Source organism: Amblyomma maculatum, chromosome 5 (genome assembly GCF_055883805.1).
Source record: "Amblyomma maculatum isolate TAMU_Amacu chromosome 5, ASM5588380v1, whole genome shotgun sequence".
NCBI lineage: Eukaryota > Metazoa > Arthropoda > Arachnida > Ixodida > Ixodidae > Amblyomma > Amblyomma maculatum.
This window is the reverse complement of record NC_139348.1, coordinates 129923228-129939250: the sequence shown is the minus strand read 5'-3', so window position 1 is coordinate 129939250 and position 16023 is coordinate 129923228. Positions and strand designations below refer to the sequence as shown.

General features: G+C 45.7%; 1 protein-coding gene across 3 annotated transcripts in view; it reads right to left on the bottom strand.

Moving 5' to 3' along the window:
* Rcd1 (Reduction in Cnn dots 1) overlaps window positions 1–13321 on the bottom strand; it is a 39496-nt gene extending 26175 nt beyond the window's left edge. For 2 of the 3 annotated variants that reach the window (XM_084604318.1, XM_084604320.1), the window contains exons 1-7: window positions 12981–13306; window positions 7782–8024; window positions 6481–6639; window positions 4459–4633; window positions 3718–3819; window positions 3079–3210; window positions 571–804 (exon numbers count right to left, since the gene is read on the bottom strand). In XM_084604318.1, the coding sequence (XP_084460444.1) occupies window positions 571–804; window positions 3079–3210; window positions 3718–3819; window positions 4459–4633; window positions 6481–6639; window positions 7782–8005 (1026 nt within the window). In that variant the 5' untranslated portion in view covers window positions 8006–8024; window positions 12981–13306. Of the gene's footprint in view, window positions 1–570; window positions 805–3078; window positions 3211–3717; window positions 3820–4458; window positions 4634–6480; window positions 6640–7781; window positions 8025–12980 lie in introns of all 3 variants that reach the window. The other variant, XM_084604319.1, reaches the window with a different exon arrangement.
* Between the last annotated feature and the right edge of the window lie 2702 nt (window positions 13322–16023).

Sequence of the window (16023 nt, the reverse complement as noted above, 5' to 3'; positions counted from 1 at the left end):
ATTCGCATCGGGTCGCAAGTTTTTTTGTTTTTTTTTTTTTTTGGCAAACTAGATTCAGGGATTCATAGTTTCTCTCATGTCACTGGACAAAACGGGAACAGCAATATTGTGAGCTCTCAACGATACAAACATCATGGGGTCGTGAAAAACATTCACACAATCCAAACCACACAAAATCCGCGAGAATCATGAGAAATGCGTTCACAGAGCTCAGTTTATGGCTCATGCGATTTATTTATGACTGCGCGCTAATGCTCACTGCTCACGACGCATAGCGTGCAACAGGTATTATCGTGACATTGACGATATGTGGCACTGATTTCGTATTATTCCAAAACCTAATCAACCACAACTGTATTAACCAAGACTCCACTGAAGCTCTACTACACTCTACCAAGCAGTGGCCATTTTGAAGGCCCACAGTTGGGGCACATAACCCAAAGGTCCCCTCCTCTCCCGATCCAACGCGAGTGGCTCGGGAGTGGCTCTTTACGTGCAAGCCCCTTTCAGCGAAATCCTGCAGCACATTGGGCCTGGTCTTTCCCAATGCAGTTTCTACAAAGAACACACCTCAAGTACTTTGGCCCGCGTAGCAGCCACCATGGCTTCCAGCACCTGGTTGAGGCTGGCACTGGGCGGAGTGGGCGGTGCAGGGTTCACAGCCACCAGCTTACCAAGAACAGACAGCTGGGAGGTCCAGAACTTGGCGCGTGGCAGGCTGCCACCTGCACCAGTGCCACCACCTGCCTGTGGACGGGGGCCACCCGGACATACCACCAGCAGAGGGGAGCAGGGCAGCCGCTTCTGCACGGATGCGCAAGAATGAACGTAATAATGTCCGTCAAGAACTCGCCATCACCACTGGCCTAAATACACCCACTGTAGAGTGAAGGCCCTTCACATATATCTTCACTTAGCACCATCCCGTGCCAGCTGTGACCACCTTAACCCTACCAACTTCACCTTATCCCATCTGCACTTACCCGACTATTGGGAGCCCCTCCCTATGCTTGCCGTCCCTTGAAATCCATTACTCTTGCCAACCAGCAATCGTATTAAGTGCCTGTCCAAGTCAATCTCTTCTTTATGACATAACTTCCCTTTGTCCCCTGACCCACCCTGCTTCGCTTCCCGTATATTTGTGTTGCACCCATCATCTTCCTTCTACTTCACATGACCTCGGTCCCATGATCCGCCATCACCAGTCACAAGACTAACAAAATTCCTTACAGATCATTAAAGGAGAGATCCACGAAAGACAGCCTCCCGCTAAACGAGGCTTGATGGCAGCTCATATACACGCACCCTAAGCGTCGTCGTCGTCAGGAAGACAGACACACTTCATTCTCCTTGGGCTTACAACCAGCACATAACGCTAGATAATAATGTTGCCTCAGCACAATGCCAATCTTAGTTGACATGCATGACCGCCTTACATAACACAACCCCTAAACTTCTTTTTCTCTTATCCGCACAGTCAATTTTTGCACACCGATGTCTCAAAGCACTGGCTATGCCAGTCGCCTAAATGACTACAGCCGTAAGACCGGCTGATAAATGAAACCTGATGATTTGGCATGATCTCCACTGATCTCTGTTGATTGAATATTGACCTTCTGTGCAACAAGCTGCGAAATTTCATGCTTGCGGGCTCAACACAGAAAGCAAAGAAAGAGGTCTGAGACAACAATTCACAAAGTGCAACGGCGAAACAAACATTTTAAGCTTCAAAGCACATTTTCCGACAAGAAACTTTCATTATCATCATCATCACCACCACCACCATCATCATCCGGACTATACCCACTGCAGGGCAAAGGCCTTTCCCATACTCCCACAATTAACCCGCTCCTGTGCTAGCTGCATCCACTTTATCCCTGCGAATTTCTTAACCTCATCCGGCCATCTAGCTTTGTGCTGCCCCTTGCTACTCTTTCCTTCCCTTGGAATCCAGGTTTTTACCTTAAGCGACCATCGGTTATCCTCTCTACACACTACATGCCCTGCCCATACCCATTTCTTCCCCTTGATTTCCACTAGAATGTCAGTGAGTTGAGTTATTTCTCTGACTGACTCTGCACGCTTCCTATCTCTTAATGTTACCCCTACCATTTTTCGTTCCATAGCCCTCTGGGATGTCCTCAACTTAAGTAGAACCCTCTTCATTAGCCTCCACGTTTCAACCCCATAAGTGAGTACAGGTAAGATGCAACTGTTGTATACTTTCCTCTTGAGCGATACTGATAAGCTGCTAGTCATAACCTGCGAGTGCTTGCCAAATACACTCCATCCCAATCTTTTTCTCCTAGTTATTTCCCTTTCATAGTCCGAATCTGCGGTTATACACCTGTCCTAAGTAGACATATTCGCCTACTACTTCCAGTGCTCCGCTACCTAACGTAAACTGCTGTTCCATCCTGAGGCTGTTGAACATTACCTTAGTCTTCTGCATATTGATTTTCAATCCTACCTTTCTGCTTTTCCTGCCTATGTCATCAACCATTCTTTGCAGTTCATCCCCTGAGTTACTTAGCAAGGCAATGTTATCAGCAAATCGCAGATTACTGAGGTATTCTGCATCTATCCTTATCCTTAACTGGTCCCATTCCAAATCTCTGAATACTTCCCCTAAGCAAGCTGTGAATAGCTCTGGGGAGATCGTGTCTCCTTGCTTAGCACCTTTCTTTGTGGGAATTTGGTTACTTTCTTTATGCAGAACTATGGTTGCAGTGCAGCCACTATATATATCTTCCATATTCAACTATGTGAGCCTTAGTCACACCTACTGTACCAGCCTGCTTTTTCTTAGAGCAGCCAGAGAAAAAAAAAGTGTGGAAGGTCTCAGTTTCGTGCCAACATTTTGATAAGGCTACAGAAATCAAACAAAGAGGATTATAAATTAACTGCACGCAGCACACTGAGCTATGTAAAGGAAACTGACTGGCCTAATTAATGTATTATTAATTAGTCAAAATCAAGCTTATGACCTTAAGATTCAGACTGATATCTTCAGGCAAAACTTTGCAAACGCTCTATGCCAAGCTCTGCAACACATGAATGCAGTTTGTGGTGGCTCACCGGCTTGTGCTGGCTCAAGAACGGCGCCACGGGGTCCCAAGGCCGCCGCAGAAGCATGCCCAGAGCGTCAGGTCCAGCGGCGCGCCCGGGCACCGTTGACCGCGCCACCAACTTGTCAATCAACTGCGGAATCTGCAGCGGTAAGACCACAACTTGAAACCTCCTTCAACAGCCACCCTTTGCTGCCTCGTTGCTCACCAGTGTATCATCTCACAACTGACTCACTGCGATTGGGTGCACAACACAGTGTGTTACACATATGCTTTGTGAATTCTTTAATTTCACTAAAAATAACTAGATATGCCCCAGTACTTCTTCAGCCCGTGGTGAAAGAGCGATTACAATGGCTATGCAAGTCGGTTCGTTCCCAGTTTTAAATAAGCAAACCGCAAAATTTCAAGCACTCAAAAGTTCATCCGGTTTACTTACAACGTAAAAAATGCATGCTTCCATGCGCGCCCCTAAGTTTACACGAAGATGATGAAGACAAGCTTCCTTTCAGGTGCAAATAGTGCATCAATTTATAAAGACAAGAATGATAGGAAAAATTAAAAAGAATAAGACAAAGAGGCAGAGTTAATGGCTCCTTTGAAAGTGGCACAACCCAGGCTGGACAGTGTCAAGGCGAGACGAGCGTACCTGGGCCCTCAGCGCTTGTAAGGCATCCAGGTAGGCCGCAAAGTAGGACGCAGAAGCTTTCTCCATCAACAGCTGGTGCAGCCACTGAAGCAGCTTCATGTCCTGCAAGGCAATTGCGTTGAAGACCACAATCCCCCCCAAGAAAACCAAACGCATCCTATGACATAGTAACAGATTCAGGAAATTCACAGGTTGCCACAGATATTGTTCTATCAAGCCCCCGCTATACGAGGGAAGGATTACATACAAGGCATTTGTACAACCCCGTCATGTGGAAGACGATAAATGTAGCCTCAATGCATTGGCACATTCATAAAAAAAAAGAAAGACCAATATTATGCTGCTAGATGCGTCGAAGACTGGAAGATTGCTGTACCGCACTTGAATCGTGGTATGCAGCGCATGTGTTTATTCTCTGCCGTCAGTTTTACTGTCGTCAGTGTTTCAGTCAATTAATTCAATTTAGTTGTTCCAATGCTGAGAGGATGTTACATGGCATATCAAAAAAGGATTTTACACGGTGTATTGTGTGTTCTTTTTTTGCTTCTTTCCCCCCCCCCCCCCAGAAGTATAGTATAATAGGCTCCCCTTGTTTCATTAAAGATAAAGGCATAAAGGATGCCTGAATAGAGCTTGCCCAAAGCTTTACTAAATGTGCACATCACGGATGGTGAAACACAAAGACCATGCTGGGTAAAAGAAAGTGTCCCTTGACACCATGAATCGCATTGTTTGCCTCACCCAGCCAAATGACCCCATAATGCGTCTCAGACGACGTGCTGTCCGGTCCACAGCCAGTCGTCGTAGCACCGGCTCATTGGCGTTTGCCTTGTAGGCCAGACGCGCCAGCCGGTCAGCATGCAGCAGCCGCGTGACCTGGTTGAACACCCGGTGCTGGGGAGTGGTCCAGCCCTGCCTGCATGGTGCCAAATTTGATGACTGATCCAAAGCCAATCGATCACAATCCACATAACAAGCCGAAAAGGACAAAATACTGAATTCAGCCATGATTACTTGGCTATCATGTAGTATTGTATAATGGCTAGCCACTTCAGCCATATAGTCCACATTCAAGTCATAGCCAAAACACCAATTCAGAATCCACATAACAAGCCAATACCAAATCCAGTCATGATTAATTGGCTATAAAGCCTTAAAGGGAACAGCTGTTTACATTAGGTAGCGAAGTACTGGAAGTAGTAGGCGAATATGTTTACTTAGGACAGGTAGTAACCGCAGATCCGGACCATGAAAAGGAAATAACAAGAAGAATAAGATTGGGATGGAGCACATTTGGCAAGCACTCGCAGATTATGACTAGCAGCTAAACGGTATTGCTCAAGAGGAAAGTATACAACAGTTGCATCTTGCCTGTACTCACCTATGGGGCTGAAACGTGGAGGCTAACCAAGAGAGTTCTACTTAAGTTGAGGACAACGCAGAGGGCTATGGAACGAAAAATGGTAGGGGTAGCATTAAGAGATAGGAAGCGTGCACAGTGGGTCAGAGAAATAACTCAAGTTACCAACATTCTAGTGGAAATTAAGAAGAAGAAACGGACATGGGCAGGACATGTAGTGCGAAGAGAGGATAACCGATGGTTGCTGAGGGTAACAAACTGGATTCCAAGGGAAGGAAAGCGTAGCAGGGGGCGGCAGAAAGTTAGGTGGGCGGATGAGATTAAGAAGTTCGCAGGGGTCAAGTGGATGCAACTAGCACAGAACCGGGTTAAGTGGAGAAATATGGGAGAGGCCTTCGCCCTGCAGTGGGTATAGTCAGGCTGATGATGATGATGAAAGCCTTAATGACACTGCATGACTAGCCACATTAGTCACAGCCCGAATTCAAGCTATAGCCAAAGATCCAATCAGTTTGGTTCCCGAGCAAAACTGCCAGTAAAGCAAGTCATCCATAATAACGAGTCACTAAAAAAACGAAAGGCTCTTTATTGAAAAAAACCTTTGTAATTAATGTCTGCTTCTGTACATAGCAGTGTGCACTCAACGCAAAATTTGACAGAACAACAACAATTTTGAGCGCATTATAGTTATCACCGTGGTCCTCAAAAATTGCAGTACAGTCTGAAGAGACTCGCGTACCATGAGACGCCTGATGCAATGATCGCACTCTCAATGATGAACCCATCGCTGGTCGACAAACCAGCGTCCAATTCTGTACTTGTCATACGTTCCATAATGACCTCATTACTGAGCTGCTCCTCCACGTCCGCTTCACCATCCACGGCGAGGAGTTGTTCTGCGGCGCTCTCTGGGTCTCTTTTAAGAATTCTTGAAGCCTTGCTAAGAAAATCTCATCTTCCAAACTAGTACTTTCTTTGTCCGACTCCTGGTTCGTTAAGACACCAATGTGACGCCAGCGATCAGTGATGGTTTTTTCACTTACAGCATCCCACGCAACTTTAAGCTGCTTTAAGCACCAGCAGAGACATACTGTTTGGGGCTCCTGCCTCTCGGCACAAAGAAAGTGAGCCGTACAAAAGCACCCCCTTTTGTTCCTCTAATTATGTGATCTTGGGCCCTTTTTGGCTCAAATGCCCCTGAGTTTGTATACAGCAGCGGAAATATTTAAAATTTTGTTAAACAATAAATGCATCTCTCCCCTGCCGGGCAAACACCACCATGCCCAAAAAGAGCCATAAAATCTTTACCGCAAACATAAAACAGACACAGTTAGCTTCAGTGTCTCTTTCAAACCAGTAGAACCATCCCAACAGACTAGGCCGCGAGCAACAGAAGGACGCACCTCTTCACGTCTTCGTCCCATGTAGAAGAGTCGGCCTCTGGGCGTGAGGAGAGGGCAGCGCTGCGCTCACATTCACCCATGAGAGTGCGCGTTTTGCTTCCGTCGTACGGCGGAGTGGCCACGGCCTTCCAAGACTCAACATTCACCGGCACGTTCTCGCTGGGCAGGAAGCGAAATGAAAAGGCGTCATTCACCACACTCAAAACACACTGTCGCACTGTTTAAACAGACTGAAGCAAAATCTACTACAGCGCACTGATGCATGTGCTTTTATTTTCCTTCTTTCTCTAATCCAAAAGTGCAAACAGGAAATATATCGCAATTATGCGCACAATCAGTGGACTTTTATCCAAGAAATTTAGGTGCACATGCTCGAAATAGCATGTGCACCCAGTATACATGTAAATGTGATCCACTGAAATGAGCTTTAATTGGTCATGCTGCATTATTATCCACAAATAATCAGTGAATAATGTGCCAAGTCAGACCAACCCACAAAAATGTGTGCTTACCTAAATCTTGAGCAGCAAAGACACACGAGAACTCAACATTAAAACCACACTAGATTTCGCAGCACACGCCCAACATTCTGAGACATCCTACGAAAGCCAGATGGAGGCATACGCAACACAATATTATAAATGTTTAAGACTAAACATAATATTCAAAATTCGTTTGGAATGAATTTCAGTGAACGTGCCCACTTGTTCAAGCCCCCATTCAAGAACACAACAAAAAGCTGCAAAAACCCATGAAAAGAACCTGTTCAAATTGATTCTGGCATTAATCAGCCCCCCCCCCCCCCATTTTTTTCTGCAGTATTTCTGTCCCTTTCCACTACTTTCTGTGCCAATAGCCCACTTCCCCATATATGGAGAAACCGATCAACGCAACAGCTAATCAGTAACTTTCCTGTCTTCATCTGTTTTCTCCCTGCCTCTCTTTTCCAACCTTTTTTCTCCTGCAGGCTTTCACTCGACCCAAGGTTGCAGTAAAGATGTTCTCAAAGTGGGTTTTTTGTGCCACACTTTGCTGGCTCTCCAACTCGCCAGATCCATGGGCCCCCAATCTCAGCCTTTCATCTGGCCAATTTCTTTTAGGACTGACCGTATTGTAATTACTTATGGCCACTCTTTATATTTACAGCCACTCTTTTATCTGAATTTTTACATTTTTTTCATACACCACGCATTCGCACACTTGATATATCTGCAAGCATGTCCGACAGGAAAGGGATCCCCTAAAGAGAAATAGCTTGAGGAGCCCAGCACCAAAGCAAACAAATGCGGATCAGGTGATACCGGACTGCCGTCTTGCTCTCGGAGAAGAACACATCCTTCATGAAAAGCAGCTTGGCTGGCTTGGCATGGTGCGAGTCCGGGTGGGCGTTCCACGCCTTGGCGTAGCTGTGGTCCATGCTTACGATGTGTGGCTCCCTCTCCTGGCCCGACAGGCGATGCAAGTACATCTCTGCACTGGAAGCGCGACCATCCCCGTAGTGGTAATGATGCGCCGCGGCACACATGACAGTTGGTAGGCAAGCCCTGCGAAAGAGACAGATAGGTCAGAGTTGCTTTTCATTCACAACTACAGTCAACTCTTGGCAGTGCAAACTTTAGCGAGGCACTCCTCTAAGTGAATCTTGAAAATTCTCCAATCATCACTTCTTAATTCCGAGAAGCCGAACGTTTCAGAGCTCGCTCAACTCTTTCTTCGGGGGTGGCACAAGGATTGTCGTAAGCAGCTAAAAGTAAATGAAACAGGTGATGAGGGGCGAATACAGGAGGGGGGAGGAGAGAGGGTGGGTGTTGGAAGGAGTGGTGTGAGAAGGAGGGTGCTTAAAGCCTATGTTGATTGAGTCAGGGTGCCGCCGACAGGTGCAGGTGTAGCAGTGCTAACTGGCTTCTTTCTTCTTTTCCTTTGTGAGGTTGTCAGCGACGAGCGAAGACACTGTAGGTACACACTAGGAAGATTTCCTCTTGTCCAGTTGACGTTTGTTGGGGTCGTCTGACTGAAAAAGGCATCATTTTCAATACTACGGTAATTGGTCTTGGTCTCCAGGACAGGTGTTTCTTGAAAGTTTATTTTGCAGCCAAAGTCTTCGGAATGTAAGGTTATGGTGTTGCATTCTCTTAAGAAGATCCTTGCGTCCTTCTTACATTGCTGAATTCTTTCCTTTAAGTATCTGTTTTGCCAGTGTTGCACTCGGAGCAGGAAAATTTGCAAACAATGTCTTGGGGTCGTTCTCTGGACAGTCGGACTTTGGGAATATGTAGCGAGCTCCTTGAAGTGTTCGAGGGTTTGTTAATCGGGTGCCTTTTGTCTTCAGCACATGGGGTGGTGGTGATGCCCTTATAGCCACTAGAAAGTCTGCTCTGCCGTCCCATAAATATTGCCTCAAACTTAAAACTGATTCTCGTTCAATCTAAAGCATTTAGCTCGCTCATTATTTTTGGCTGCTATTACCGGTACCCGCACGCTACAGCTAGCTTCGTTTGTAGCGGAATTACACAATATGTTTCATTCCATAACCACATCATATCTCTACACACCCTACTTCTATTCAATGATATCTGAATGATAGTTGAAATGATAGTTCAAAAAGCCATTCTGTTCACTTGCAGGCTCTATCATGTTGCTTAGAACTACAAAATACAGAAGTACAGAAGTATGAACAGGAAGATGGTATTTGTGTAGTATGCAGGAGAAGCATAGCATACAGTAAACATGTTCTCATAGACTAAGACTCTATATCAAGGAAGACAGTGGATCTTCCTGAAGCTTTGGGTTTCATCAAGTAAGGCAAAAGGAAATTCAAGACATCACCTGAAGAGATATGCAAGAGAAGGCTACGCTACCAGTGGCATATAAGAACAGATAAACTACACGAAATGTCACAGAAATCAAAGTAATATTGCTTAGACATCGAAATGTATCCTTTAGCGGAAAGGGGGGAGAGGAAGGGAGGGGATGGAGTGCAAAAGAGAAAAAAGTTATGCATTACTGTTTACTGGATTAGGTGGCACTTATCACCACCCCGATACAAAGAGGACACCAATAGTTACCTAATTTAATGACACTAAAACACCAGTTACAAGAATAATGGTGTAAATTAAGCCAATACAAATTAATTGTAATTAGTCTGCTAAATCACATGAAATAGATGGGATACGAGCAACGACCCAGCGGCACAAGCGCTTGCACCATCTGTTGTTTCCACATTCCCTTGCATTGTAGCACGACCGGCTTTATTACTTGGTGACCTGTTCACCACGGCGACTCCGACGGCAGTACGTGTCCGCGAAAATATCACACAATTCCTCAGTAAGGACAATGCGTCGTGCCAGGTGGCGCCACAACTTCCCCTCATTTCAGCGCGAGCCATCGCTACCGCTACAATGTGGATAACAACAGTCCGGCTGTGTCTCGCTTGATAGCCGTTGTTGAGAAAAACCACTTGGCGTTATAGGCATATATTAGCTTTCTGTGGCCATGCAATAAACGCTACGAGCGCGTGCAGCCAGCTTACAGGCCTGTCCTGGGCTTGTTGGTGCCCGAGAACGTGCGTTTGCATGAGCCGGCGTCTCGCGCTCCTAGCTAGCTAGCTGTCCCCAAAGACCATTTAGCAATATTAATTTTTCCAGACCCGCAGTTCTTTCATTCTTAAACAAGCTGAGAAAGCCGCTGTACTGGTATGTGCAGCTGCGGTGCTATTTGCTTAGCCATTTTTGTTTCCTGCACAGCTGCAAAACTGATTTCTGTTTGTGCTATGCAACATCGCAGCTGGGGTGAAAATGCGCCGCTTTCTGCCTATTTAAAAAACAAAAGCACACCTTCAACACCTTTTTCGTAATCAGGAGGGTTTGCTCGACCATTAGTCGTTAGAAACAAAATTTACAAAAACTATAATAAGCGATGGCCAGACTCGATTTTGTGCGCTAGACATCATTTTTTATGGCAGCGGGGAAGTTCCTGCACTTTAAATACCTTGGGTGATTTTGGTTTAGCATTGATGACCTTCCGCTTTACATGCTCTTCTGCAAGGTCGGAAGTAGAATTCCCCAAAAATGGCCTCATGAATTTCTGCATAAGCAGCCTGCAGCGCCGTTCTATGAGGCTCGGTTGTGTCCTTGATGCATTGGCGCCCCACGAAAATTAAATGCTGGTCGCTGTAATAAAATTTCCGGCTCGTATTCTGGCCCCAAGCAAAAATAATTCTGAGAGCACTGCAGAATCTACCGAAGAGAAATTCGAAAGCCTGAGGTTGCTGCTGCAGCCCACATGCAGTACATCGCGCATACCTTGTCAAACACAATCAGCGTTCCGTTGAACGCATCAAAGTTCACCGCCGTTCCATAATTGCTTTACAGGAAGGAAATTACTTTACAGGGAAGTTCTATAATTGCTTTATAATTGCTTGTTCCCGTTCTATCCCTGCGCTATTTTTGTTGACGTGTTACCAGCAAGCCCAAACTGCCACCTAATAGGAAGGGAAGGGCGCAGTATCTGTTGCACGGGGAAAACCGCTGACACATTTTGCGGACAGCACAGGCTTATGCATTTCTCCAATGCAGGTTCTACAGTGTTCTCGGAAAGGATGGAGACAGGATTTTTATTTTTCTTATGATGTCCTCAGGATCATTGACAAGTGGCACATCCGTGCACAACTCTCGCACACTGGATTTCATTCCATGAGGTATAGAAAGACTTTCGCCTTAATAGCCAAAAACACGTTGCGAAGGCACACGTGCTTACACAAGGAATAAGCACTACAGCAACAGCAACACAATAACACGCACCTCGATGAGCGCGCTCTTCGAGGCACCCTAGGTGGGGGTAAGTTGTGGCGCCACAGAGGGCAGGCAGCGGTGGTGAACAGGTCGCCAAGTAATAAAGCCGGTCGTGCATTGTAGTAAAAAGGCCCTGTCAAAGCTGGCAGGAGACAGTTCGGCGTGCTAAATTAGTTGAGGTCAGGAAACTGTGGCATGGAAAGGAGCCAAAATCTAACCAGGTAGTGACCAGTGCAAGTGAAATCAAAAAGTAAGCAACACAGTGTTCTCAAACAAAAACAGCCCTCTCTGATTATACCATTCATGCCCGTTTCAAAAGTCTGTTTTGAAATCTGGTTGCTTCTTATGGACACCTCACTGGTGTTAAGAGACAGTGCTGCCACCTCGGAGCTGCGTGGACAGTTATTGGTGACACGCTGCAACCCGTTTTATTTTCATGCAGCAGGTGGCGGGTCAGCCTGCCAATCTAAACTATGGTCCAATCGAAGTGAAAGATTTTGATACAGAAGTTGCATGGAAGTTTCACAAATGCTACAATGTATAAGTCCTGACAAAAAGTTCACCAACATTTGACTATAGAGGAATTGTGAGACTGGCAGCCCGAGTGCTGTGTGTGCCAGTCCTACGCTCTTGTTCCAACTTCTGCCTACAGATTACCTAAGAAATTTGTGCTGCTTAATTGAGTAGCTGATATGGCTATTCAAACAGTCAAAACATGATAGGAAGTACATGGCTTTCAATAAAGATGTCCTTGTAACTTCCTGTACTCATACCGTAGTACAACTATCAACCCCAGATCACTGGTTATCTATGAATAACACTTTGGAACTCTAGGTATATTTATGCAGACACCAAACTTTTTAGTGGAAAACTAAACATGTACTTTTGCATCATGTGCATTTTTAGCTCCTGCCAGTAGGCTATGATTTTCTAAATGCCCCAAAATACCAAGTGCACTTGTTTTTAATCAATGAAGACTGTATCCTCACTCGTTTCTGCATACCCTAGTGCACCCAATATACGTCATGATGTGACACACTGCAAACATTTTTTTCACATGCTCTCATTGCCATTGTACGCTTCATCATGAATTGGGACCATCAGATGAACAACAGTGTGCATTTACAAGCCCACAATTTTATGCCACAGTAGTCATGTTCTCTAATTTCAATGGCCAGTCTTTGTGTTGCTCCTTTCCACAATTTAAGGTTATGTTTCATTGTGTCACATTATCATGTCTGCTGGTCTCGGTTGCACATCAGGAACTATATACGGAGCTCTGTGCTACAAGGCCCGAGTCTTGTTAAAGGCCCCACTCTGCATTCTTACTCATCCCTTTCCTGTAAAGTGCGGTAGCTCGGCAATCTTCACTAAAACCACATTATGCACTGTTTCCGGCGCGACTAATGTTTCAGAAAGCCGATTACTGCCAATGTCAGCAAGTGAAAGAGTAACAATGATATTCTGATATTCCCCGTTGTGCTTTCAAAATGCGTGCAACGCTTTTTGAAAGAGCACAACCAGAGACCATAAGTAATTTTCTATCTTTCATTTCTGTTAACGTAAGTATCCGACGGACGCGTAAGTTTGCCCGAGTCTTAATTACACGAAGCACCAACTCACTGTATCGCAGATAACTCTGCTGAACGACCAGCTCTGTCCACTAACATAGCCATGCACTGCGGCCAAGATTTCAGTGAACTCACTTACCTCTGTCAAACTCACATCCACACGTAGTATTTGTTGAAATATTTCATGTAACCCTGCGATTTACATTGAAGCGTAGTACTACTTTAAGAAACTTGAGTTGTCGCAAATCTGCGCGTGACACATTAGCGCGTGAACGACCAGTTGAGTGTCTGAACACGAGCACTCGCGGTGGACTGCTAAGAGCCAACAAAGCACATCAATACATTCAATCAAGCAGTAAAAGCTTCATATGCGATCTAACAGCGCAGGCACGAAACATGAAAGTATCGCGTACTACGAAATGAATAGCACCACCAGCACCACTACCGCAACCACGCAACACGCAACTACAGTGAACTAGAATACGCAACAAAAGGACACCAAGGAACGCAAACTGACGCATGCGCATTTCGTTGTAGCGCATGGAATCAAATGATTTGGCTATAGTTGGCTACGTATGCAAAATCCAACTTTTTTTTTTTTTTTTTTTTTTTGTAAACGCCTTTTTTACTCGGAAGAAACAATGATGATACGAAAACCTAAGCTGGGCTAGCTGCAGCCCAGGTTCGAACCCGACCGCCGGAGGCTGCGTTTCGACGGAGGCGAAACAGAGGCGTCCGTGGTTGTTGTTGATGCGGCTGTAGGAAGATGGAAAAGAAAATGCACGGACCTGCTACTGGCTCTGTAGCTGAGCCACCTCCGCTGCCTCGTGCGGACAGAAGAGAAAATAGAGAAAGAAAAAGAAGAGGGAGAGAAAGACGCGCGCCGCCGTCCACCACCCAAGCAGTGGTGGGTGCAATGACGGCCTACAAGATAAAATTCGGTGGCTGGCTAGCCCCCTCCGCAAGCGGCGCGTTGACTGGAAACGGAATGTCGCTGACCTACCGTCCCAGCCCCGTAGGGCCAGTAATTAGCTGCCACCCTTCACCACCACCACTGCCGCGTCTGTGGGCTGTGCGATGTCCCCAGGTGTTCGAAATTACTCCGCAGCCCTCCACTATGGCTTCGCTTTCTCTCTTTCCGCTTTAACTCCCACCTTCCTTCCTTCCCTTAGGGCGCGGTTCAGGTGTCCAATAACAAACGTTACCGATACCGCGCCTTTCTTTTCCTGTGAATTAACTAGTAGCAGTAGTAGTTGGTTTGGTTTGTCGGGTTTAACGTCCCAAAGCGACACAGGCTATGAGACGCCGTAGTGGAGGACTCCGGAAATTTAGACCACCTGGGTTTCTTTAACGTGCACTGACATCGCACAGCACACTGGCGCCTTGCTTTTCGCCTCGATCGAAAGGCGGCCGCCGAGGCCGGGATTCGATCCCGCGCCCTTAGAAACAGTAGTCCAGCGCCGTAACCACTGCGCCATCCCGGCGGGGCCAGTAGTAGTAGTAATAGTATCTGTAGAAGCTTGGTAGAAGTAGCTAAAGCGGTGCTGGTCATGGTTTAGTCTTTTCAATTCAGTTCAAGCGTTTTGGCTTGTAAATATACTAGTTCATTATATAGGTATACATGTCCTTGTCAGTTTGTCATCTATAGTGAATCTCGGCAACGTTACTACTGGCTTTATCACCTGGAAAGCTGTCAAAGTTAATGTGGTAAAGTGGGACAGAGACAGAGAAGTGCGCGCCGCTGAGGAGAGGGCTGTTCTTTATAGGCATGTTTACTGGCATCCATACATTACGATCAGCAATGCACCGTACCATTCTCCTGCAGAACCAGCAGCAACACCATCATGCTCTTTGACATTAGGGGAAGAAATGGCAGGGGTTTAATGTACAGTCAAGGACAAAAGTTTATAGGACACGAGTTCAGGGGAAAATATTTATTTCTGCTCGGTCGCGTAAATATGGAGAATGAAATTACTTGGTCACGAGGGGACATGCGCGCCCCATTCAGAGAAAAAAAAAATGCACATGCAAACTAGCGAGGCAACGAAGAAATAAATGTTTTTCCACAAATACGCGTCCCGAAAACTTTTGTCCCTAACTGTACTTAAACCATGCATGGCATGTGAAAGCTTTCACGCACAGATGGAAGTTGATAAAGACGACGACTGCAACATACTCTCGCGCTGTGCATTGCATGCAAGAGCATATAACCTCCTTGCGTGCAATGACTACTGTGTTGCGGTCAGCACGCATAGCGATCAGCCCCTTGTTCAATTATCAGCTGTGTAGCCATCTTTTCCCCTAGAGTTCTATACAGCACTATAGGCGAACATGCAAACGTTAGACGATTTTCCTAGGCTCTGTCATATGCTGCATGCAATGCAGCATATTGCGCGGTCTTTTATATATTTTATAATGGAGCCAATTTCCGTGTTTCAGCTAATGCAAATATGAGCTTATATTTGCCACTTATATGTTCTGAAAAAACCACAACGGACAATCAGTTGCAATCCCTCAACATAGAATATGTCGAGGAAGCGCAACTGAAATTTTGGCAATTGTAGAGTTTTGTAACAGGGATGATGATAATTATTTCAAGCCATAATGACAAACAGTATGCCTTTTGTTTTCGTCATTAATAGCAAAACTGCGTGGCTCTTGTCCACTCACTTTTGTGTGACATGGTGAATGATCCCAGACAACTGTTCTGGAATGTATTGAGCATGGTCCTAAAGGGGAAGTAAATGAAACACCCCACAAAGATCCTCCTCTGGAGATTAGAACATATCCCAGAATGGAGCTCGCAGGGACATCTTGCGGATTACCGTTAGGATGTGGGAGGTTGGGACTAGAACGGGACATCCTGGGAGTTGGCATGTTATCTGGGTTGCCACATCCAGTCCACCCATCACCCCTACAGAGAATACCTTGCTCCAAGCAGCTAATGTGCTAATAGTGCTCGAACACGTTGGAACTTAAAAATTGTAAGACCTCTTTCCAGCAATTAGGCTTTTACACTCCATATTTGAAAGAATGCAGAGTTCACTTCAGCTCTACATTGCATAACACTTGTGAAAATCAATTCGATCTGATTCAAACCTACCACCAAATTCTTGTGAAAAAAAAACATTGATTTTTAGTGCTATTCAAGCCCTGCGACATTATGCAAACTTCGTAGCATT